Source organism: Saimiri boliviensis, chromosome 2, assembly GCF_048565385.1.
Source record: "Saimiri boliviensis isolate mSaiBol1 chromosome 2, mSaiBol1.pri, whole genome shotgun sequence".
Lineage (NCBI taxonomy): Eukaryota > Metazoa > Chordata > Mammalia > Primates > Cebidae > Saimiri > Saimiri boliviensis.
In genome coordinates, this window is record NC_133450.1 from 54,106,494 (window position 1) to 54,133,325 (window position 26,832).

At 39.4% G+C, this 26,832-nt stretch overlaps 1 protein-coding gene across 23 annotated transcripts in view; it reads right to left on the bottom strand.

Annotated features, from left to right (window-relative positions):
* HECTD1 (HECT domain E3 ubiquitin protein ligase 1) overlaps nt 1–26,832 on the bottom strand; it is a 96,967-nt gene that overhangs the window by 63,190 nt on the left and 6,945 nt on the right. For all 23 annotated transcript variants that reach the window (XM_074393292.1, XM_010334965.3, XM_074393296.1 and 20 more), the window contains 8 exons: nt 11,733–11,967; nt 8,345–8,572; nt 6,972–7,253; nt 6,604–6,874; nt 5,481–5,557; nt 5,296–5,394; nt 4,519–4,633; nt 3,486–3,660 (listed from right to left, as the gene is read on the bottom strand). In XM_074393292.1, the coding sequence (XP_074249393.1) occupies nt 3,486–3,660; nt 4,519–4,633; nt 5,296–5,394; nt 5,481–5,557; nt 6,604–6,874; nt 6,972–7,253; nt 8,345–8,572; nt 11,733–11,967 (1,482 nt within the window). The remainder of the gene's footprint in view (nt 1–3,485; nt 3,661–4,518; nt 4,634–5,295; nt 5,395–5,480; nt 5,558–6,603; nt 6,875–6,971; nt 7,254–8,344; nt 8,573–11,732; nt 11,968–26,832) is intronic.

The following is a 26,832-nucleotide window of genomic DNA, read 5'->3' on the forward strand; positions in this document are numbered from 1 at the left end:
GAAGTCCACAGTCTAATTATCTTACACAGAGAAAATAACCAGGCTTTTACAAACTACTCCACCACTGATACTCCCAATCCCTGCTCTGAAGCCTTAACTGATCTGCTGTCTGCCTTTTATTTACTGAACAGATACTGTGCACAGGTCTATAGGGATAATAGCTAATGTCAATATACATGGGTACTCTTTTAACTGTCTGAATCAGCGTTATATTTATTTATCTAGTAAAACTTAAAAAAAATTGGTAAAATATCAGGTTGTAGCCAATCCACCTTGTTTTTTCAAGACAGGGTCTCACTATGTTGCCTAACCTGGTCTCAAGCAATCCTACTACCTCAGCTTCCCAAGTAGCTAGGACTAGAAACACCATGTGCTCCCTCCTGTTTTTAATAATACTGAATACGAAAAAATAAACTATTACTTTTCAAATACCTCTAACATTTTAGACACTATGCTACATACCCATTTAATTTTTATTCTCACACCTAAAGAGAATTAAGTATAATTAACCTCACCTTGGATACGAGCTAATTGAGATCAAGCGGTTAAGTGCCTTGCCCATGGCCAAACATCTAGGAAAGTGGCAATGCTAGCATTTGGACTCATTTGAGTTGATTCCAGAGTATGAGTTCTTAACTAAGACATGTATTATTTTCCTAGCCACAATTAAATGTATCTAACAATTACCTGGGAAAATTTAGCATCAAATTTTCTAGCACTAGTATCTCCAAACATTTAAAATGATTAAAGAAAATAACCATCCAAGAAGGGAACTATGCTATATGGTAGCATGCTTTATCATGAAACACTTCTACTCCCAAATACATTTAAAGATTCTTGCACTGGCATAACAGATAATCCTCTAAAATTTTCAAACCAAATTTTCTTGTTCAAAACTGAAGTCTTGTGTTGTTTAAAAAAAAAAAAAAAAAAGTTGTCCCACTAACACCTATACACCTCTGTAGCTCTCTGGGAAAGAATTAAAAACCAAGCTATTAAATGTTCACAGTAAATTATTTTGCTGCCACTTCTCTCCTATTTAAAGCAGACTGCTTGCATTTTAACATCAGCTCATAATACTGGTATTTGAGGTACTTGAATCTTATTTTTTTATTTTTATTTTTATTTTGAGTTTTGGTACTTGAATCTTATAAAACCACATGCTCTACAGACCTCCTGAGCTGAAAATGACCAAAATCAGATTCCCATTCACCCAAAAACCTTTAGTCATCTTTCACCCTTTCTTCCTTCAATTCACCATCTAACCGGTCACCAATCCCTATACAATCCATCTGCCAAACTCTTAAATTTCTTCTCACCAATCTAGTTCCCCTGAAGTTCCTATCTCAATGAATCTTTCTATTCTCTCCTTCCTCCAGTCCTTCTCTGTGCCAGGCTGTCAAAGTGATCTTGATAAACAGAAATCCAAATGAGTCAAATTTTCCTCACAGGTCTTTAAAAATCCTTAACTGTGAAGTAAAGTCCATGCTCTTTCACACAGCCTACAAAAGCCTTCACAGGTTATAAAAAGCTCCTCTCTACCTTCTTAACGTTATTCCCTGAGCTTTCCAAATGTGTCCTGTACTCCATTAATATTCTAATACTTGCAACTGCTAACAAAACATACTTATTCAATCATTCAGTATCTCTTCAATCATTCAGTAAATATCTGCTGAGAACCTAAGGATCAGGTCCTATTCTATACCTCCTTGCCTCTGTAGGAATGTAGCAGTATGTAAGACCAGCTCTCATGGTGCTTAAAGATGCAAGACAATAAAGCAAACAAAACCCCCAAAAAGCAGTATTTCAGATAGTGTAAGTTTTTGTTTTTGTTTTTTTTTTTTTGAGATGGAATCTCGCTCTGTCGCCCAGGCTGAAATGCAGTGGCACAACTTGGCTCACTGCAACCTCCGCCTCCTGGGTTCAAACAATTCTCCTGCCTCAGCCTCCGAGTAGCTGGAACTACAGGCACGCACCACTACACCCAGCTAATTTTTGTGTTTTTCATGGAGACAGGGTTTTCCCATGTTAGACAGGCAGCTCTAGAACTACTCCTGACCTCAAGTGATCTGCCCACCTCAGCCTCCGAAAGTGCTGGGATTACAGGCGTGAGCCACCATGCCCGGCCAAGATAGTGTAAGCTTTATAAAGTCAGTAAAATATTATTGATTTTAAAAAGTGTAACGTGGTAAATTTAAATCAGGGAGACAAACCTCAAGGGATGTAACATCTGAACTCAGATCTGAATGATATGAAACAACCACCCATTTTCACAAGACTTAGGGACAGAAAGTTTCAAGCAGATAGCAAACAAGTGTAAAAGCCCTAAGGCAAGGATGTACTTGGAAGGTTCCACAAATAGAAAAAGGGCTAGCAAAAGTGTCTGTAATCCCAGCACTTAGGAGGCCAAGGTGGGCAATCACTTGAGCCCAAGAGTTTGAGACCAGCCTGGGCAACATGGTGAAACTCCATCTATACTAAAAGTACTAAAAAATTAGCTGGGCATGGTGGTGCACTTGTAATCCCAGCTATTTGGGAGGCTAAGGTGGGAGAATCACCGGAGCCCAGAAGGTTGAGGCTGCTGTGAGCCTGATCCAGCCAATGCACTCCAGTCTGGGCAACAGCAATATTATGTCTCAAAAATTAATTAATTAAAAAATATATACATATATGTAATTCAGCCTAATATGTACAAACATAGTGTAAAGGAGCAAGAGAGTAAAAGCAGAATGACAAATTAAGAAGCTACTGCAGTGGTCAAACCACAGTCTATGGGAGTTTGGATCAGAGTACTGACTGGCAAAAGATGAAAAGAAATGGCAAGTTACGGATACACTGTAGAGGGAGAGCCACAAGGAGTTCCTCATGGATTGATTAATACCTTCGCATATTTGCACATACTGTTCTTCACCCATGCGTCCAAATTTGTCTGCCTAGAAAACTCCTAGATATCCTTTAAACCACAATTTAAATCTCATATCCTTTGCATAAAACCATCTCCAATCTGCCCAACCAAATTAGTTGTTAAATCATCTATATTCCCAGAGAACCCTGATTATGTGCCTAATCATTTACCACTCTGTGTTTTGCCCACACACATCCCTTACTAGCCCACAAGGGGTAGAGTAAGCAAGAGCCAAGTCTCATTTATCTGTATAATTCCTCCAGTGGCCATCTCATACTGTCCCTGCCAACAGGCTTCCAAAAAGCTCAGTAAGTGTTTGCAGTACTTACCAAAATTTCTCTAAAGATTTAATATTCAGAGAGCTACCAAAAATTTGTTAAGAATCTAGTAATCTTTACTAAAACTCTTCCTCTTCAGTCAGATCATCAGAAGGAAAGATAGGACTTCTGATCTAATTTTTATTCTTACCACATCTTTTTAACATTAAAATAAACCTCAAATCCTTCTGAAAAATGAAGATAAATAAAGCCACATAATTGGCGTAATTTGGCTAACACACACAAATAGTATGAGTAACTACCTTATCGAAGGCAGCATAGTTTGCTGAAATGTTTGTGCAAACACAGGCAATAATCTTTTCAAGTATATGGGTGCCATTTCTGGATCTCCTTTGGGCTCATTACATTCTTCTTCATCTTTGTTTGTATCTTTCTTTTTCTTATCATCTCCTTTATTAACTGGACACATCCAATCACCTGCAGACAAATATTGTTCGAAGAAATTCTTTTTTGGAAACTTTTGCTTTCAAGGGAAAAAATCTTAAGATATCCAACTTTAACAATAATTTTCTCTAATTAACAAATAAATAAGCCGGGCGCGGTGGCTCACGCCTGTAATCCCAGCACTTTGGGAGGCCGAGGCGGGTGGATCACGAGGTCAGGAGATCGAGACCATCCTGGTCAACATGGTGAAACCCCGTCTCTACTAAAAATACAAAAAATTAGCTGGGCATAGGGGCGCATGCCTGTAATCCCAGCTACTCAGGAGGCTGAGGCAGGAGAATTGCCTGAACCCAGGAGGCAGAGGTTGCGGTGAGCCGAGATCGCGTCATTGCACTCCAGCCTGGGTAACAAGAGCAAAACTCCGTCTCAAAAAAAAAAAAAAAAAACAAATAAATAAACTGAAATTAGAACACTGTTTCAATGATGCTTATAAGAATACTAAAGAACATTAGTAACTTCAATAAGCTCAATAACAGATTAAGGAGATAATTTTGGATACTCCATTTGGTTCCAAAAATTATTTCACAGAAGCTCTGGATTAATCAACTCTCTTTGGTCAAACTACCTTATCTAAACAATACCAAAGTATTATTTATCTGACATTCCCATATTCCTTGAACTTTAGATTTTGGTCATTCTGGAATTAGGCACAGTCTCAACACAGAAGAGTAAGCTGTTAAACGTTTAACAAATGAAAGGATATACATATATACTTATTTGACCCCATATAAATAGTTCATTTATATAATGTTAATGTGTCTATAGAAAGCTAAGGAAAAGAAACGTGAAAAACAACAGCAGATGGCTTAAAGGAAAGAATGTAGTACTCACCTGGAGACTGAAGAATAGCTACTACTTCACTATGGCCCCTTTCTCGAGCTTTATCTAATGGAGTTTTCCCATCTTCATCTCTCAGATCTGGGTTTGCACCATGCCGTAACAGAGTCTAGAGAAGAAAAGCATTTAATTTGAATATAACAATACTTTATTTCTTTAACATCCAACTATGTAAACTAAAAATTTTCCAGAATTACTTAATCAAGCAGGTGCCAATCCAAATCCCTGCCTTTGGACTTAGTATCTTAAAAGCAGTCTCTTCTGTAATCCCAGCACTTTGGGAGGCTGAGGCAGGTGGATCACCTGAGGTTAGGAGTTTGAGGCCAGCCTGACCAACATGGAAAAATCCCATCTCCACTAAAAATACAAAATTGGCCAGGCATGGTGACACATGCCTGTAATCCCTGCCACTTGGGAGGCTGAGGTAGGAGAATTGCTTGAACCCGGGAGGTGAAGGTTGCAGTGAGCCTAGATCGCACCATTGCCCTCCAGCCTGGACAGCAAGTGCGAAACTGTCTCAAAAAAAGAAAAGGGGGGGGGGAAAGATGAGGGAATATATATATAATATAAACATATATATTTGTTTTTACTTGAATTTGTATTAGAAAACACTAAAAAAACTAATTAAAAACACTTTTAGTAAGTAAGGGGGAATGAAGTGGATGGATATGGCTTGGAAGCATGATTTAGCAAAGTAAAATATTTTATATCATTCTAATTTTTAAACTGTGTAAATGTTAAAAATTAGTAATTTTAAAACCTAGACTTTACCTTTGCTACTTGAGGTCTTCCAAAACATGCAGCATAATGTAATGATGATGACCTTTGACCTCTATTAACATCAGCACCTCTTTCACAAAGAAATTCTACCTGTAAAATGATAAAGAATCATAAAGCTGCTTTGTATTAATATTTCTATCTTTAATTTAAAAACTAGCTTTTATTTATTAGCTTACCATTTCCTGAGTTCCAAAAGCAGAGGCCCAGTTTAACAGAGTCTGACCTACGTCATCCATAAAATTTACTTCAAAGGCTGAAATTTCGAAGGAAAAAAAAACACATTTTTAAAGCCAATAAAATACTACCAAACTTACCTAAAGATTGAACCATTTTAAGAATGTTATTAGTAATCATCTAAATAAAGAGTCAAGAGAGTGTTTTTGATACATAGCTCAACTATAAAGTAGTACATAATCAGCAAACCTGAGGTCAGCTAAGAAAAAGTATTTGAGGCTGGGCATGGTGGCTCACACTTGTAATCCCAGCACTCTGGGAGGCCGAGGTGGGAGGATCACTTGAGTTCAGGAGTTCAAGACCAGCCTGGCCAACATGGTGAAACCCCTTTTCTACTAAAAATAGAAAAATTAGCCCGGTGTAGTGGCACATACCTGTAACCCCAACTACTCGGGAGGCTGAGATAGGAGAATTGCTCAAACCTGGGAGGCGGAGGATGCAGTGAGCTGAGACTGTACCACTGCACTCCAGCCTATGCAACAGAGCAAGATTCCGTCATAAAAAAAAAAAAAAAGAAAAAATATTTGAAAAATTTTAAAGCACTGGGGATTCACAAAGCTTTAAGGCTTAAAAATAAACATGAAATAAGAAATGAAACAACTAAATACACAACTCAATAAGTTATTAGTTGCTAAAAGAGACTAACCCCCATCTATAATTCAAAGAACACAGAAGAACAAATCTGATAATCCAGAAGCATCTTTCAGGAATTTGTATTTGCTGATCACCTCAAGCGGCAGTCTAAAAAATCTGCATTATTATAATTCATTCACATCAGTTTCCATCGATCTTGAGAAAACCTTAGAGTTTACAATATCTCCTTCAGCTAATAAAACAGAAATTTCAAACTTTATAGAAGTTTTACTCAGTCAACAAGCATTTATTCAGGTTTCACCATGAACCAAGCTGATAATTATATAATTATACACAGGGAGAATGGAGAATATTGAAGGGGTGCCACTTTGTTATCTGGCACAATTTCTAAGAGCATTGTCCAAAAACTAGAAACTGAATATATGCTTATCTCACAACTTTCTTTTTATATTTTAAAAAATATTTTCTGACCTCCTGTGTCAATTGCATCTATAAGTGCATCAGTATCTTTACTTCGAATACAATCTATAAGCTGCCGATGTGAGCGCTCCCCAGAACTATCTAATCTCCGGAGTCCTGGGATTCTGCCTGTAGATCCGGCACTAGACTTTGGCAAAGCTTTTCGTCCTTCAAATAGCAGCACCAAGAGAAGGTCAACCAAACGCATAGTATCAAGCACACATCTTTCATCACCCTGCAATGCACTTTCAATTGAATCTGGAAGTTCTGACCTCAGAAGATCCTAGAAAGAGATGGGAAGAAAAAAGTTTAATACATTAGCATTATACAAAAACACTTTTTCTGAAGATTAAAAAGCAAAGATTCAAAAACATTCTTACATGTGTTACTACCGGAGAGCCTCTGCAAAGTGTTGAGAGCAGACTTACAATTGTTGACACCTGATTACTCAATTTGGAGTCTGCAGTTGTGGAAGGAGCTCCTGTGGTGCTGCGACCTGGTTTGCATGCTGATGATGGTCCTGATACAGTACCTCCAGCAGCAGCCATTCGAGATAACAGCTCCTCGGTTAATCCATGCTTGGCTAATGGAGCTGGGTCAACACCACGACGGGTAAATCGGTCAGCCAGTGATGCAAAACATCGCAGAGCTCCATCTGAAACCTAATGATGCAAAGAAAATGCCCACAGATAAAATTCACCTAAAAAGGGTTAGTAATGATCATTTCATACTGATACTCTAAGAAAGGCAACTGGAACAAAATGATGAAGCTTGTGATCTACCTAGATTTGAATCACCGCTCCACACTCCGCTAACTGTATAACCTGAGGAAGTTACTTTAAACTGCTACAGGCCTCAGTTCCCTCATTTGTAAAATGGGGATAATAATGGTAACTGTATCTCACTGTGTTAGCTTAAGTAAGATAATACATATAAAGAATCTGGATGGACAGTAAAAGCTCAAAAATATTAACTGTTACTATGTGTGCCTTTGTCACAATAATCTATGACTATCAACTGAAAATAACATCTGAACAATTAAAAGGCATTAAATGTCAAGTTTTATTTTCTAAAGTATGCTAATTCAATAAAGGTTTACAGATAAGATTGTAAATACTGTCTTACGGTAAGTTCGGTGACTCACGCCTGTATTTCCAGCACTTTGGGAGGCCAAGGCGGGAGGATCACAAAGTTAGAGTTTGGGCCAGCTTGGCCAATATGGTGAAACCCCATCTCTACTAAAAATACAAAAATTAGGCAGGTGTGGTGGCACGTGCCTGTAGTCCCAGCTACTGAGGCAGGATAATCACTTGAACCCGGAAGGTAGAGGCTGCACTGAGCTGAGACTGCATCACTGCACTTCAGCCCGTGTGACAAAGCAAGATTCCATCTCAAAAAAAAAGAGATACTATCTTATTTACTCTAAGTGAGATCTATCTTAAGTCAACAAAATCAGTACCAAATACTTAGTACAACAAAATTGTACCAAGTTAACAAAATTACACTCAGTGCAAGTACAGCTGTAAAAATTACATATTTTTATATTTAAATTTTAAGAATAAACATATATCACATTTATAAGCTTAAAAGTTTCATTTCCAAAAAGGTTACCACACAAGAGAGATAAAATTAGAAAAAGAAGATGGAATTACCTCTATTTCATCAAGTTAAAAGTTCAAATTATAGTCTTTCGTAATTATAAATAACGAACACTATAAAAATCACTTTCTGAATATAACAGCAATTTAATTACCTGATGATCTTCATGTTTTAATAAACTAGACAGAGATTCTACACAAATTTCTAAAGAAGAATCCTGAGGCTCCATTTTGCCACAGAGTCTTGATACCACAGCCATGGCAGAGTGCAAGGTGTCTTTATGAACTAGATGTCCACTGTCACGAATGAAGGTAAGCACACAATTCAAACCGCCAGCCTCAAAAACTGCTCCTGACTCACGAGTACATATCAGTTCTAATACCTATAACAGTAAAACAAATTTAACGAAAGAATGCAAGCCTAATTTTCAAGAATCACAGAAATAATGCATTCTCCAAATTTATTAGTGACAAAGTAAAAACAGAAAAGTGAAAAAAATGAAATTAATTTAAATAATATATTTTTTAGCTGGGTGTGGCAGCTCACACCTGTAATCTCAGCACTTTGAGAGGCCAAGGTGGGCAGTTCACTTGAGCCCAGAAGTTCAAGACCAACCTGGACAACATGGCAAAACCTGACATCTACAAAACATAGAAAAATTAGCCAGGCATAGTAGTGGCATGTGCTATAGTCCCAGCTACTCAGGAGACTGAGGTGACAGGATCACTTGAGCTGAGGAGGTTGAGGCTGAAGTAAGCCTTGATCGTACCACTGCACTCCAGCTTCGGCAAGAGTAAGATCCTGTCTCAAAAATTAATATATTTTATTTAACTCAATATACCCAGGCATCATCATTTCAACATGAAATCAATATAGAAAATTACTGATATATATTATAGTCTTTCATGTATTGTCTTTAAAACTACATGTATACTTTATACTTACAACACATCTCTATTTGGAGTGGCCACATTTGAAGTGCTCAATAGACTTATTTGGCTACCATATTGGACAGTGCAGGTTTAGAAAGTGAAATCTGTATGGCAAGCTAAAGCACTACAAGTAATTTAGCAAATGCTCCAAATAATACTCTAACGCTATTTGTCTCTTTCATTCTCATTAGTCTAGGATAGCATTTTCCAAAAGCTAAGCAAGGTGTGATATTGTACTAGACTAAATGCAGAAGCAAATAGGAGTATCCAGCCATCTACTGTAAAGACAGATTTTTCTTAAGAGACTTGCAAAAACACCTAACAATTCCAGTCTTCTCACTAACTTTCTGTTAATTTTAAAGTTATTTTTCAGCTGGGCACGGTGGCTCATGCCTGTAATCCCAGCACTTTGGGAGATGGGCGGATCATGAGCTCAAGAGATGGAAACCATCCTGGCCAACATGGAGAAACCCCGTCTCTACTAAAAATACAAAAATTAGCTGGGCATGGTGGCATGCACCTGTAGTCCCGGCTACTTGGGAGGCTGAGGCAGCAGAATTGCTCGAGCCTGGGAGGCGGAGATTGCAGCGAGCCGAGATCATGCCACTGAACTCCAGCCTGGCGCCTGGCAACAGAGCAAGACTCTGTCTCAAAAAAAAAAAAAAAAAAAGTTATTTTTCATTAAACCTGTTACATATAAAACACTGTCATTATTTTAAGATAAATTAATAAATATTTTAAATTTCTCAGTTTCAGTATATAATATGGTAAATAAATAGATAAAACCTATGTAACCAAAGGCTCTTTGGGTATCCTCAATTATTTAAGACTTGTAAAGGGATCTTGAGACAAAAAAGTTTGAGAACTGCTGACCTAAGAATAAAGCAGAAATCACTAAAAAAAAAAAAAAAAGGAATCAGGGGCTGGTCACAGTGACTCATGCCTGTAATCCCAGCATCATTTTGGGAGGCCAAGGCAGTTGGATCACCTGAGGTCAGGAGTTCGAAATCAGCCTGGCCAACATGGAGAAATCCCATCTCTACTAAAAATACAAAAAATTAGCCGGGCATGTTGGCACGTGCCTGTAGTACCAGCTACTCGCGAGGCTGAGGCAGAAGAATCACTTGAACCCAGGAGGCAGAGGTTGCACTAAGCTGAAATCGTGCCACTGCATTCTAGCCTAGGAGACAGCGAGACTCTGTCTCAAAAAAAAAAAAAAAAAAAAAAAAAATCATGTAAAATCTAAATGTATTCACCACAAATAGTTCCAATAAAGTACGGATCTAGTACTAATGCTTTTAGAATTACATAAAGTTTTAGAGTTACATAAAGGTAACAGCTTACTCTATAGGGAATACAGCAAAATAGTTAAATCCCTGGGCCCTAGAACCAGACTTCCTAATCTTCAAATTCCTTAACTTCAAGTCTCGGCTCTGTTGTTCACTACCCACAAGTACATTCCTTAATTTTAGCGTACTTGAATTTTTTTTATCTGTAACATAGAAATGATAATATTTGGCCAGGTACAGTGGCTCATGCTTGCAATCCCAGCACTTTGGGAGCCCAAGGCAGGTGGATCACGAGGTCAAGAGTTCAAGACCAGCCTGGCCAACGTAGTGAAACCCTGTCTCTACTAAGAATACAAAACAAATTAGCCGGGCATGGTGGCAGGTGCCTGTAGTCCCAGCTACTTGGGAGGCTGAGGCAGAATGGCTTGAACCCAGGAGGCAGAGGTTGCAGTAAGCCGAGATTGTGTCACTGCACTCCAGCCTGGGTGACACAGAGAGGCTCTGTCTCAAAAAAAAAAAAAAAAAAAAAAAAGAAAGAAAAGAAAAGAAAAGAAATTATAATATTCATGGAACCAACTTATCCCATATAGAGTTGCTATGCAGATTAAATGAGTTAATACCTTAAAGTGCTTAGAATAATGCCTAGCACAGGTGGCGTTTGCTGTTACTATTTTTTTTTTTTTTTTTGAGACGGAGTCTTGCTCTGTTGCCAGACTGAAGTGCAGTGATGCGATCTCGGCTCACTGCAACCTCTGCCTCCGGAGTTAAAGCAACCCTCCTGCCTCAGCCTCCCGAGTAGCTGGGACTACAGGTGCATGCCACCACATCCAGCTAATTTTTTTGTATTTTTAATAGAGACAGGGTTTCACCATGTTGGTCAGGATGGTCTCCATCTCTTGACCTTGTGATCCACCTGCCTCAGCCTCCCGAAGTGCTGGGATTACAGGTGTGAGCCATTGAGCCTGGCTAATTGTTACTATTATAAAACAAAATGATTTGGGGTAAGAACAGGGATAACCTATCTCTAAGTGACTACCAGGAGCTGAAGTGCACTGAAGCAGCACAGAGCATATCAATGACTTACAGTTTTCCTTCTAAGATAAGATTTCCTTTCCCAAGCCAATGGGACCTCCTTTGATGCTGTAGGAGTTGTGATTTCCACTGTTCTCAACTACTCTCAATTAAGAAAGATTGAAAATAGGAAGAATTTGTTTTTTTAGTAAATATATTTTTTAGTCTCTCAGTAATGTTTAAAATGAGTCAATACTCATCCCTGAGAGGTCCGAGAGAAATAAGTAATGAGCCAATAAATAATACTTACCTTTACACATTGCTCAGCTAAGTCTCTGCTAGTCCTGTTGTTAAGTTCAACTACAACTAACCGATTACAAAGTGCTTTTATAGCTCCATCTACTCCAACAATCCTTCGGGTACATTCCGCAGATACATCCAGGTAGTATGTTATGGCACGGGCTGTCACTTCTAATACATTGTCTGGAGCACTTTCATCAAGAAAAATTTTACAGAGGGCTGGTAAGAAAGTTCGAGGAGGACATCTGTAGTGAAAGAAATCATATTACATTTAGGGTTATTAATTTTTTTTTTTTTTTTTTTTTTTTCTGAGACAGGGTCTCATTCTGTAGCCAGGTTGGAGGGCAGCTGGTGCAGTCTCAGCTCACTGCAACCTCCACCTTCTGGGTTCAAGTGATTCTCCTGCCTCAGCCTCCCAAGTAGCAAGGCACATGCCACCATGTCCAGCTAATTTTTGTATTTTTAGTAGAGACAGGGTTTCACCATGTTGGCGAGGATGGTCTCCTGATCTCTTGATCTGCCCACCTCAGCCTTCCAAATTGCTAGGATTACAGGTGTGAGCCACCATGCCCCACCTAGGGTTATTAAATTCTTAACAGCAAAACATTAACAAAAGAATACATAATAAAAAGTTATAATGTAACACACTGTATTCAATAAGGTATCTGAATATTTATTAGGTAATACTTCTCACATTGTTTTTGCTTCCATAACAATACTCACATGTTAATTTCATTGCTGCTGAAAATACCAATGTGTAAATGGTTTAATATAACAGCATTAACTTGAAACCATGTTTAAAAAAAAAAAACCTTACTCAATCCTCACCTCAAACATCAACTGCTCTATAAAACCTTCCTTAACCGGCCGGGCACAGTGGCTCAAGCCTGTAATCCCAGCACTTTGGGAGGCCGAGGCGGGTGGATCACAAAGTCAAGAGATCGAGACCATCCTGGTCAACATGGTGAAACCCCGTCTCTACTAAAAATACTAAAAATTAGCTGGGCATGGTGGCGTGTGCCTGTAATCCCAGCTACTCAGGAGGCTGAGGCAGGAGAATTGCCTGAACCCAGGAGGCGGAGGTTGCAGTGAGCCGAGATCGCGCCATTGCACTCCAGCCTGGGTAACAAGAGCGAAACTCCGTCTCAAAAAAAAAAAAAAAAAACACCTTCCTTAACCTCCCAAATACTTAAGTGGTACTTTCATGTTCCTAAAACCTCATAAAAGCAGAACATACACTGTTTAATTTATCACTTTATTTCCTTATTCACTTAAAAGTCCTAGAAGGCCAGGAACACTGCTCAGTTCAAATGTTTCAGAAACAAGCACTGATCTGGGGTCTAAAAGACTGGGGTAAAACAAAGAACAGCAATTGTGTGACCTTTGTGCAACTGTTTCCTTACTTGCAAAGCAAAAGTAATAACTAAATAATACCTACTTTAGGCAGGGCATGGTGGCACACGCCTGTAATACCAACATTTTGGGAGGTCAAGGCAGGCCGATTACCTGAAGTCAGGAGTTCAAGACCAACCTGGCCAACATGGTGAAACCCCCATCTGTACTAAAAATACAAAAATTAGCTGAGTGTGGTGATTCGTGCCTGTAGTCCCAGCTACTTGGGAGGCTGAGGCAGGAAAATCACTTGAGCTCAGGACCGGGAGTTTGAAGTGAGCTGATATTGTGCCACCGCACTCCAGCCTGGGTGACAGAACAAGACTATGTCTCAAATAATAATAATAATAATAATAATAATAATAATAATAATAAAATGATACCTACTTTAAATGGTTATGAAGATTAAATGGAATCAAACACATTAAAAACAGCTCAGTGCCTAGCATATTACTAAACTGTAACCCCCATCTTCTCCCGTGAACAGTCTAATGCTTGTTACACAAACCTGCATAAGACAGTTTCATCAAAAACAGAATTTTTGAGATTAGTAATACTCCCTATATTTTATCAATACTTAAAATATGAAAAGATCATAATTTAGTAGAAATCTCAATGTGACATCAAATACATTATCCTAATTTATCCAGACAGACTAAACTACAGCTACTGATAACACAAAAGATAATACCCTCAACGTTTTAATGGTATAATTTATCCTCCTGTTTTCAGTGTATGTAAATGAGTATTTCCTATACCTTTAGTAGCCTTTAGAAAATATCTGTATGAGGCCAGGCACTGTGGCTCACGCCTATAATCCTTGCACTTTGAAAGGCCAAAATGGGTGGATCACCTGAGGTCAGGAGTTCGAGACCAGTCTGGCCAACATGATGAAACCCTGTCTCTACTAAAAACACAAAACATTAGCCAGGTATAGTGGCAGGTGCCTGTAATCCTAGCTACGCAGGAGAATCGCTTCAACTCAGGAGGCAGAGGTTGCAGTGAGCCAATATAATGCCACTGCACTACAGCCTGGGTGACAACAAAGACAGACTCTGTCTCGCTGGGCGCGGTGGCTCAAGCCTATAATCCCAGCACTTTGGGAGGCCGAGGCAGGTGGATCACGAGGTCAAGAGATCGAGACCATCCTGCTCCACATGGTGAAACCCCGTCTCTACTAAAAATACAAAACATTAGCTGGGCATGGTGGCACACGCCTGTAATCCCAGCTACTCAGGAGGCTTAGGCAGGAGAATTGCCTGAACCCAGGAGGCAGAGGCTGCAGTGAGCCGAGATCGTGCCATTGCACTCCAGCCTGGGTAACAAGAGCAAAACTCCATCTCAAAAAAGAAAAGACTCTGTCTCAAAAAAAAAAAAGATTGATGAGTATTAGTCTCGTTTTTGTTTTGTTTTTAATTCTAAGAGACAGAGTCTTGCTCTGTAGGCCAGGCTGGAATACAGTAACAGTTGGCCACTGCAGCTCACTGCAACCTTAAAAACCACTATGCTTGCTAATTTTTTTTTTTTTTTAATTTTTTGTAGAGATTGGAGTCTCACTATGTTGCCCAGGCTGGCCTCAAACTCCTGGGCTCAAGCAATCCTCCCACCTTGGCCTCCCAAGTGTTCAAGTGTTGGGAGTCACCACGCCAGGTCCCACTTTTATATATATATATATGTATATATGTATATATATATACTTTTTTTTTTTTTTGGGAAACAGTGTCTCGCTCTGTTGGTCAAGCTGGACTGCAGTGGCACAACCTCAGCTCAATCCGACTTCCACCTCCCAGGTTCAAGCAATCCTCCTGCCTCAGCCCCCCTAGTAGCTGGGATTACAGGCACATGCCACCATGTCTCATTAATTTTTATATTTTTAGTAGAGACAGGGTTTCACCATGTTTGCCAGGTTGGTCTTGAACTCCTGACCTGAAGTGATCTGCCCACCCTGGCCTCCCAAAGTGCTGAGATTACAGGCATGAGCCACCACACCCGGCCTATGCATTAATTTTTTTAAGAGATAAGGTCTCTCTCTGTTGCCCAGACTGGTCTCCAACTCCTGGCCTCAAATGATCCTCCCACCTCAGCCTCCTAAAGTGCTGAGATTACAGGCATGCCCCACTGCACCCCACCATTTTTGGCTTTGTTTTTTAAAAGAGACAGTGTCTCGCTCTGTCACTCAGGCTAGAGTATAGACATGCAACCATAACTCACTGCTACCTGGTTATGTTTCAGTAGCTTCAAACTCCTAGGCTCAAGCAATCCTCCTGCCTCAGCCTCCCAAAGCACTAGGGTGACAGAATTGAGTCACTATGCCTGGCCTCATATCACCATATACATAAACATTTCATGTTTTCATTATTCACAAGTAGAACCATACTATAAATACTATCCCATAATTTGCTTATTTACTTAGTTCATGTTGTAACTGGCCGGGTACAGGCTCACGCTTGTAATCCTAGCATTTGGAAGACCGAGGCAGGCTTTAGCTCAGGAGTTCCAGACCAGCCTGGGCAACACAGCTAAACCCTGTCTCCACAAAAAATACAAAAATAAGCCAGGAGTGGTGGCACACACCTGTAATCCCAACTAGTCAGGAGTCTAAGGTGGGGAGGATGGCTTGAGCCTGGGAGGTTGAGGCTGCAGTGAGCTGAGATCACACTACCACACTCCGGCATGGGCAACAGAGTGAGACCCTATTTAAAAAAAAAGAAATTACTAACTGAATGAAATGAATATACAACATCAAACTTTGGAGGATACAACTAAAGTAGTATATAAAGAGAAATTTATGGCATTATATGCTTAAGGCCTCCCATAACAGCTTTCAAAAAATCACACCCCAGTTTTCACTTAAGAAAACAGAGAAAAAAGAGCAAATTAGGCCGGGCATGGTGCTCACACCTGTAATCCCAACACTCTGGAAGGCCAAGCAAGGCAGGCAGATCAGCTGAGATTAGGAGTTTGAGACCAGCCTGGCTAAAATGGTGAAACCTCATTTCTACCAAAAATACAAAAATTAAGCCACACATGGTGGCGTGTGCCTGTAATCCCAGCTACTTGGGAGGCTGAGGCAGGAGAATCATTTGAACCCAGGAGGTGGAGGTTGCAATGAGCCAAGATTGCGCCATCACACTCCAACTTGGGCAACAAGAGTGAAAACTCCATCTCAACAACAACAAAAAAAAGAATGAAAAACAAGACATTCTACCAAATCTCATGCAAGAAGCATTACATAACCTGGATAATCCTCTATCTATCACAGAAACTAAATTAGTAGTAAAAACCTTCAAACTCAAATTCATATTCTCTAATGAATTGTGTTTTTGGTGTTTATCTAAAGAAATATTTGCAAAATGCAAGGTCACAAAGATTTTCTCCTATGTTTTCTTCCAGAAGTCTTATAGTTCTAGTGAGTTTTTGCTACTAAATTGCTTGAACCCTGGAGGCAGACGTGGCGGTAAGCCAAGATCACACCATTGCACTCCAGCCTGGGCAATAAGAGCAAAACTCTGTCTCAAAAAATAAATAAATAAGTATTTTTAAAAACTTATGTTCACACACACAAAAAAATCTGTACTAATGTTTACAGCAGTTTAGGTCATAATCACCAAACATCCATGAAAAGGAGTATTACTGAGCAACTGAAGAGAAGGAACTTTTGATACCATAGCAACATAGATGAATTTCAAATGCAATATGCTAAGTGAAAGAAGGCAGACTCAAAAAACTACATATTGCATGTATGATTCCATTTACATGACATTCTGGAAAAGCCAAACTGTATCAACAGAAAACAGGCCACTGAGTGCCAGGCATTGGGGGAAAAAAGGGTTTGAGTTCAAAGGGACAGCACTAGATGTTTCAAAGTGATAGAAATGTTCTGAATTTCAATTATACTAGGGGTTACATGAGTCATAGCAATGTACAGTAATAAAAAACTAACTTTATCATATGTAATTCAAACAAATTTGTAAGAAAAAATTAACTATCATTCACAGAATAATCACAGCCCTCTTTTAAGCTTGCCACTATTTACTGCTTACATTATAGGTAGAAATTATCTTTATTATCTTAAACCAAGTACTATATTATTAACATAGTACTATATATTATTATGTTTAGAACTACAGTACTGGCCGGGCACGGTGGCTCAAGCCTGTAATCCCAGCACTTTGGGAGGCCGAGGCGGGTGGATCACGAGGTCAAGAGATCGAGACCATCCTGGTCAACATGGTGAAACCCCGTCTCTACTAAAAATACAAAAAACTTAGATGGGCATGGTGGTGCATGCCTGTAATCCCAGCTACTCAGGAGGCTGAGGCAGGAGAATCGCCTGAACTCAGGAGGCGGAGGTTGCGGTGAGCCGAGATTGCACCATTGCACTCCAGCCTGGGTAACAAGAGTGAAACTCCGTCTCAAAAAAAAAAAAAAAAAAAGAACTACAGTACTATATATAATACTATATATTATTGATAATATATTACAATATTATACGGTATTATATTACAGGAACATGATACCATACGCTGCTAATTTTGTATTTTTAGTAGGGATGAGGTTTCGCCATGTTGGCCAGGTTGGACTCAACCTCCTGAGTTTAAGTGATCCACCTGCCTCAGCCTCCCAAAGTGCTAGGATTATAGTATTGGCATTATCAATACTATATATTATTATATACTACATGTTATATGTGTACTATACTGTATTGTTATATATAGTACTATACTATAGCATATATATGCAATAGAATATAGGATAGTATATGTACTATATATAGTACTATACTATGTGTATATATATAGTATGGTTTTATATATATATATGGTACTATATATGTACATTTATGTTTTATAGTACTATACATACATATATAGTACTATAAAATATATGTTATAATACATATTACATATGTACTATAGTATATATACTATGGTATATATAGTAACATAGCATATTGTATGTACCATATATAGTATAATATATAGTATATAGTATACTATACATTCTAGTACTATATATATTACATATATGCTATAGTATATATACTACATATATTACATATACATAGTGTATGTGTATTATATACTACATATGTATTATACACTAATATATTTATAGTATATATAGTACTGTACTAATATATTAATTATATATAATATAGTATATATGTAATATATGTAACAGTATATTACATAGGTATGTACATATATACTATAGTATATATTATACATGTAATATATAGTATATATTACCTATGTATGTACATATATACTATAGTACCTATATATAGTACATATATATATTACCTATATATGTACATATATACTATAGTATATATGTAATATATATGTAATATAGCATATATTTTTATATATATTACTATAATATACTAATATAATTAGTATATATACTATATATACTATATATAATACATAGTATATTATAATTATAAATATAATTAGTAATTATAATTACTAATTATAATAATAAATTATATAACTAATTATAAATATAATTAGTATATTAATATAGTACTATATATACTATAAAATATATGCTATATATAATAATATATATAGCACATATACAGCACATACACAGTTGCTGTCTGTTTACAGAAATTTATTTAACTTTTTTGTTTTTGAGATGGAGTCTTGCTCTGTCTCCCAGGCTGGAGCACAGTTGTGCAATCTTAGCTCACTGTAACTTCGGCTCACTGCAACCTCTGTCTCCCAGGTTCAAGCTATTCTCATTCCTCAGCCTGCCAAGTAGTACAGTACTATAGTAATATAGTACTATATATATTAATATAAAAGATGTTTTAAAATTTCATTGTATTTTTCCTGTTAAAACTATTAAAAGTGGTTTTAACTTTTTTTTTTTTTTGAAACAGGGTTTCACTCTGTCACCCAGTCTGGAGTACAGTGGTACGATCTTGGCTCACTGCAACCTCTGCCTTCCTGGTTCAAGTATTTTTCCTGCCTCAGCCTCCCAAGTAGCTGAGATTACAGGCGCACGTCACCACAGCTCTGCTTATTTTTGTATTTTTAGTAGAGACAAGGTTTCACCATTTTAGCCAGACTGGTCTCGAACTCCTGAACTCAGGTGATCTACCAGTCTCAGCCTCCCATAGCGCTGGGATTACAGGCAAGAGTCACCATGCCTGGCCTCTACATTTTTTAGCTAACACAAATTCTGGTAATCTTCACAAAAGCTCCCTGCATTTAATCACCTATGTACTCCCTGGAGTCTCAGGTTAGGAACCATTGCAGACAATATTTCTCATTCTAGCACTTCTCTCTGCTGTCCACTGAAAAGAGGCACATACACAGTTGCTGTATGCTTACAGAAACTCATTTATTTCACTGTTTTTTTTTGAGACTCTTTCTCCCAGGCTGGACTGCAGTAGTGCAATCTCGGCTCACTGCAACAACTGCCTCCCAGATTCAAGCGAGTCTCGTGCCTCAGCCTCCCAAGTAGCTGGGATTACAGGAACGTGCCACCACGCCCTGCTAATTTTTGTATTTTTAGTAGGGACAGGGTCTCGCCATGTTGGTCAGGCTGGACTCAAACTCCTGAGTTTCAGTGATCCACCTGCTTCAGACTCCCAAAGTGCTGGGATTACAAACGTGAGCCACCATGCCCGGCCCATTTATTTAACTCTTGAGGATTATACATACTTGATGTATTAGTGAACATTCCTTCTCCAGAGAAGGGTCAAGGCTGATAAAAGTAATTCACTTCCTATTACTCTGCCATTGGGTAGAAGAAGAAAACAGGTCAATATAGGAAAAGCAGGTATATTAATGGTAGAAAGTAAGGAAAGTACCTATTGATGCTATTACTATTTTTGCTACAAAAAAAGAATACAATACTCTTCCTCCTGCATACTAACAACCAGTGTCTCAACTCCAGAAATACCTTCCATGGGCATTTTAGGCACGAGTGGAAAACAGGTCCAATGTAAGAATTTCCTCAATTCACTCATTCACTATCTGGATATTAGCTATTTGTTTGCCAGGCACCATGCTTAGCAATGGGAAAACAAAGATGAGCTCGCAGTCCAGTAGAGAACTCAAAGTATAGCAAAGTGGTAGTAGTGTATACATGTGAGAATACGCAGGAGGGGTCTTTGAAGACATTTAAATTTGACTCAGTAGGTAAAGAACCCAACAGATTCTGTAAAAGGGAACAGCAGAGGTAAAACAATTTTCAAGACTATAAATCAGGGCCAGGCACTGTGGCTTATAATCCAGCACTTTGGGAGGCCAAAGCGAGCAGATCACTTGAGGTCAGGAGTTCGAGACCAGCCTGGCCAACATGGTGAAATTCGGTCTCTATAAAAAATTCAAAAATTAGCCAGGCATAGTGGCACACACTTGTAGTCCCATCTACTTGGGAGGCTGAGGCACAAGAATCGCGTGAACCCGGGAGGTGGAGGTTGCAGTGAGACAAGATCATGTCATAGCACTCCAGCCTGGGCAAGAGTAAGACTCCAGCTCAAAAAAAAAAAAAAAAAGACTGTAACACTGGTTATAGTTAGCTTTGAGGAAAGGATATCTGTTATGAAGCTACTAGCACTGAGCATATTCACTTTCCCATACCAATCCTAAATATTACCACTCTTTTTAATCTTATACTTCAAGAAGAAAATAATCATTAGATGCAAATCCTTTCAAATTTTTTTATGTGGAGACAGAGTCTCACTCCGTAGCACAGGCTGAGTGCAGTGGCACAGTCACAGCTCACTGCAGCCTCCACCTCACAGGCTCAAGCGATCCTTCCCACCTCGGCCTCCTGAGTAGCTGTGACTATGGGTGCATGCCACCATACCCAACTAATTTTTTATCTTTTATAGTGACAGGGTCTTACTATGCTGTTCAGGCTGGTCTCAAACTCATAGATTCAAGCTACCCTCCCACCTCTGCCTCCCCAAGTGCTGAAATTACAGGCACAAGCCACCACACCCAACCCTGCAACTTTTTTTTTGTTTTAAATAGAGTCTTACTCTGTCACCCAGGCTAGAGTACAGTGTTACAATCTTGGCTCACTGCAACCTCTGCCTACTGGGCTCAAATTATTCTCCTACCTCAGCCTCCTGAGAAGCTGGGATTACAGGGGTGTGCCACCATACCTGGCTAATTTTTTGTATTTTTAGTAGAGACAGGGTTTCGCCATGTTGGCCAGGCTGGTCTTGAACTCCTGGCCTCAACTGATCTACCCGCCTTGGCCTCCCAAAGTGGGATTATAGGCATGAGACACCGTGTCCAGCCCCAGCCCTTCAACTTTTTACCACCGAACCTAAAAACGTGTGCATCTAATGTCTCCATCTTCTCTGTTACAAAAAGAAGTAGTACAAATACTTCTTTCTGCCTAAAACCAATCTCTCCACCAGCGGATCAGGGTTTTCCTACACAAGGTGGGATTTTCTGAGGAACAACTTCTGCATTTTCTGGGAGCATATTAGAAATGCAGAAGAGTATCAAGCTCCACACAAGACCAACTGAATCAGAATATGCATTTTAACATGATCCCCAGGTGACTCTCATTTTGCACATTAAGATTTAAAAAGCAAGCCGGGCGCGGTGGCTCAAGCCTGTAATCCCAGCACTTTGGGAGGCTGAGGCGGGTGGATCACGAGGTCAAGAGATCGAGATCATCCTGGTCAACATGGTGAAACCCCGTCTCTACTAAAGATACAAAAAAATTAGCTGGGCATGGTGGCACGTGCCTGTAATCCCAGCTACTCAGGAGGCTGAGGCAGGAGAATTGCTTGAACCCAGGAGGCGGAGGTTGCGGTGAGCCGAGATGGCGCCATTGCACTCCAGCCTGGGTAACAAGAGCTCCCTCTCAAAAAAAAAACTCCGTCTCAAAAAAAAAAAAAAAGATTTAAAAAGCACTGCTCCTATACAAAAGCCAATTATCTCCCAGTTTTACAGATCCTTGCCCTAAGGATTATTTACTCTCTCTCTTATATCTTTAACCTTTAAAAGAAAAAAACCTACACTACTACTTTTTCCAATTCAATTCTTCAAAAAAGTTTCCACATGTCAACCCATTCAAATCTGCCCCTCACCACCACTCCACTCAGCTTTCATTAAGATCAGTGACCTTGAGAATGCTGCTAAATCTAAAGGACATCTTTTCTTCTCAACCCTACTTGACCTCTCTCTAGTATTCATAACAATTGCCCTTTCTCTTCTTGAATCATTTTTTTTTTCCTGTGTTGACCTGTGCACTAACCATGCAAAAGCTATAGTGGATAAAACTGTGGATACTTTAACATGAATCAAGGCAATGGCACTAAACTGTACTACTAGTTAATTGTATTCTTCACTGTGAAGCACTGGTGTAGGAAAAAAGCCAGTTTCACCAAAGAATAAACTACATGAAGCAACAAAATTATTAAATTTACTAAATCTCAACCCTTGAATATACATCTTTTCAATATTCTATTTAAAGGAAATGGGAAGTAAGTATAAAGCACTGTGTACTGAAGAATAATGGCAAATAAAGTACATGCTTGAGAACTGAACTAGCTACTTTTTTCTTGCAACACCATTTTTATTTGAAGGAGTATCAGACAAACTGATTATTCAGACTCCGGTATCTGGCAAACAGTTTCTCAAAATTTAATCACGTATGCCTTTCATTTCAAGGAAAACAACCAACAGTATTTGTTGCCAATGATAACATTCGACTTTCCAAGAAAAAATTAATTTTGGAAAATTTGTATTTGCCACCATGAGCTTGACAGCTTCTGAATATTCAAAAACTTTTCTGATGACAATGGTAGTCATATTGACAAATATGACTTTTTGGCACTGTGGAATATGTCCACATTTGGAAAATCTGTGTAACTCAGTGGACTGATATTTTCCACATGACCAATGCATGATTTTGCAAAAACAACAACAACAAAAATAAGTATGGGTAAAACAGTTACTCAAAGTGTAAGACAGACCATCAAATCTTAATGTAACAGACCATCAAATCTTAATGTATAAGTTCACTGAAATGGTATCAGAATCCACATTATAACTAATCCTGGCCAGGTGCAGTGGCTTGTACCTGAAATCCAGCACTTTGGGAAGCCAAGATAGGTGGATCACTTGAGGTCAGGAGTTTGAGACCAACCTGACCAACTCCATCTCTACTAAAAATACAAAAATTATCCCGGTATGGTGGTGTGCATCTGTAGTCCCAGCTACTCAGGAGGCTAAGGTGGGAGAACTGCTTGAATTCAGGAAGTGGAGGTTACTGTGAGTCAAAATCGCACCCCTTACACTCCAGCCTGGCATGAGACCCTGCCTCGAAAAAAATTTTTAAAAACTAAAACTAAAAAAAAAAAAAAAACCCAGAATCTACATTATAACTAATCCTTAAGAAACTATCACTTGTTGACTTTTGGTATGGTATCAAAGAACCATATCCATAATTATGTTAAAAAATATAGTATTTCTCCCTTCCCCAAATACATCTGTGGATAATTTTTCATATATTTCGATCAAAACAACATAATGCAACAAACTGAACGCAGAAGACAATATGAGAATCCAGCTACCTTCCATTAAGACAAACTTTAAAAAGATTTGCAAAAATGTAAATTAATGCCCCAATTCTCCCAAAATGTTTTCTTTTGAAAAAGTAAGTTTTCACACACACACACACACACAAAATATAACATGTTAGGAGTTTATTTTTTTAAATGAATGAATACATTTAAAAAACTTCCAAGTTTCGGCCAGGCGCAGTGGCTCACGCCTATAATCCCAGCACTCTGGAAGCTCGAGGCAAGCAGATCACCTGAGATCAGGAGTTGAAGTATGGTGAGACCCAATCTCTACTAAAAATACAAAAATTAGCTGAATGCGGTGGCATGCGTATGTAATCCCAGCTACTCAGGAGGGTGAGGCTGGAGAATCACTTGAACCTGGGAAGTGGAGGTTGCAGTGAGCTGAGATTGCACCACTGCACTCCAACCTGGGCGACAGAGCAAGACTCCATCTCAAAAACAACAGCAGCAGCAACAACAACAAAAAAAAACCCTTCCCAGTTTCAATCTTAATATGGTAAATGGAAGTAAGCATACTAACATAAACAAAAGTTCTTCAGGGTCCACAATAATTTTTAAGAGTTATGGAAATCCTGAGACCATAGAGTTTAAGCATTGTTGCCCTAGATCTCAATCGCATCCCAAGACAACCTCCAAAGGTACTTGACTCTACAACTTTTCTCTAATCCAGGCTTCACCTCCAATTTCCAGACTCATTTATACAACTGCTTACTTAACATCTCCACTGAGATATCTCAAAAATACCTCATACTCAACATATCCAAACCCAAACTCATAATCTCAACCGCTCAAAACATGGTCCTGTTCCAGTGTTCTCTCTCAGTGACTGGCACCATCATCCATTGTAACCTGAGTCATCCATGATACTTCCTTCTTACTCTCTCATCATTCAAGAAGTCCTGACTATCTTGACTTCCAAATCTCTCCCAAATCTACTCAATACTTTCTACTTTTATCACAAAACCCTCTCTCTCTCTCTGGATCACAGCCTCCTATCAAGCCTACAGCATTTGTTTGTTTTGTCCCCACTCTGAGCCCTACCTACTCCCCAGAGAGCAGGTATTATTTTTGAAAGATAAATGTAATCCCATCATTCACTTGTTTACAGCACTTCAATGCCTTCCCACTGCTCTTAAGATAAAACTGGCTGGGCTCAGTGGCTCACATCTGTAATCTCAGCATTTTGGGAAGCCAAGGGGGGCAGATCACAAGGTCAGGAGATCGAGACCATCCTGGCCAACATGGTCAAACCTCGTTTCTACTGAAAATACAAAAATTAGCTGGGTGTAGTGGCTGCACCTGTAGTCCCAGCTACTCAGGAGGCTGAGGCAGGAGAATCACTTGAACCCGGGAGGTGGAGGCTGCAATGAGCAGAGATTGTGCCACTGCACTTCAGCCTGGTTGACAGAGCAAGGTGCCTATAGCTCCAGCTACTTGGGAGGCTGGGGAAGGAGAATTGCTGGAACCTGGGAAGTAGAGGTTGCAGTGAGCCAAGATCATGCCACTGCACTCCAACCTGGCAAGTGAGTGAGTGAGACCCTATCTCAAAAAAAAAAAAAAAAAAAAAAAAGGATAAAACTAAAAGCTCTATTTAATTTAGCATACAAAGAAGACTCACCCCATCTTGTCCCTACTCTTTCAGGTCAGCTCTTCACAGCAACCATTCCTTGCCCTAGTCACACTGGCTTTCTCCAAGGACCTCAATCGTCTTTCCTTTATCTCCTTACTCATCCTTCCTAGCTCTAGGAAAAACCACTTCCCCTTTCTTGGCAGGGCAAGGTGACTCACACCTGTAATCCCATCACTTTGGAAAGCCAAGGCAGGAAGATCACTTAAGCTCAGGAGTTCTAGATCAGCCTGGGCAACAAAGTGAGACCTTCTCTCCATCTAACTAAAAAAAAAAAAAAATTATCAAGCCTGTAATTCAAGGGCTTTGGGAGGTGAGGTGGGTGGATCACCTGAGGTCAGGAGTTCAAGACCAGCCTGGCCAACATGGTGAAACCTCGTGTCTATTAAAAATACAAAAAATACAAAAATTAGCTGGGTATGGTGGCGTATGCCTGTAATCCCAGTTACTTGGGAGGCTTAGGCAGGAGAATCACTTGAACCCAGGAGGTGGAGGTTGCAGTGAGCTGAGATTGCACCACTACGCTCCAGCCTGGGCAACAGAGCAATACTGTCACAAAAAAATTTTTTAAAAGGCCGGGCGCGGTGGCTCAAGCCTGCACTTTGGGAGGCCGAGGCGGGTGGATCACGAGATCAAGAGATCGAGACCATCCTGGTCAGCATGGTGAAACCCTGTCTCTACTAAAAAAAATACAAAAAAATTAGCTGGGCATGGTGGCGCGTGCCTATAATCCCAGCTACTCAGGAGGCTGAGGCAGGAGAATTGCCTGAACCCAGGAGGCAGAGGTTGCGGTGAGCCGAGATCGCGCCATTGCACTCCAGCTTGGGTAACGAGCAAAAACTCCGTCTCAAAAAAAAATAAAAATAAAAATAAATAAAAATTAAAAAAAAAAAAAAAAAAAAAAAAAGGCCAGGCATGGTGGCTCACGCACGTAATCCCAGCACTTTGGGAGGCTGGGGCAGGTGGATCACAAGGTCAAGAGCTCGAGAACATCTTGGCCAAAATGGTGAAACCCTGTCCCTACTAGAAATACAAAAATTAGCTAGGCATGGTGGTCTGCACCTATAATCCCAGCTACTCAGGAGGCTGAGACAGGAGAACCACCCAGGGAGCAGAGGTTGCAGTGAGCTGAGATCACACCATTGCACTCCAGCCTGGCAACAGAGTGAGACTCCATCTCCAAAAAAAAAAAAAAAAAAAAGAAAGAAAAACCACTTCCCCAAAGACCACTCTACCCACCCCCACCTCTCCAGGTCTTGTCCTTGCTTCATACTGTCATAGCATCCTGAGCTTTTCCTTCATGACATTTAACGCAGTTTGTAACCACAATTTTTTCCCATAATTATTTAATATCTGTCTCCCCTATTAGAATATTAGGCACCATAAGGGCAGAGGCTGTATTTGTTTTGGTCATCACCATATCTTTCCCAGACTTGACATATAGTAGAAAGACAATTTAAAAGTTAAAAAAATTTGTCCCTGTAAAGGTATATTTTTACCTTTTAGTGTAAACAT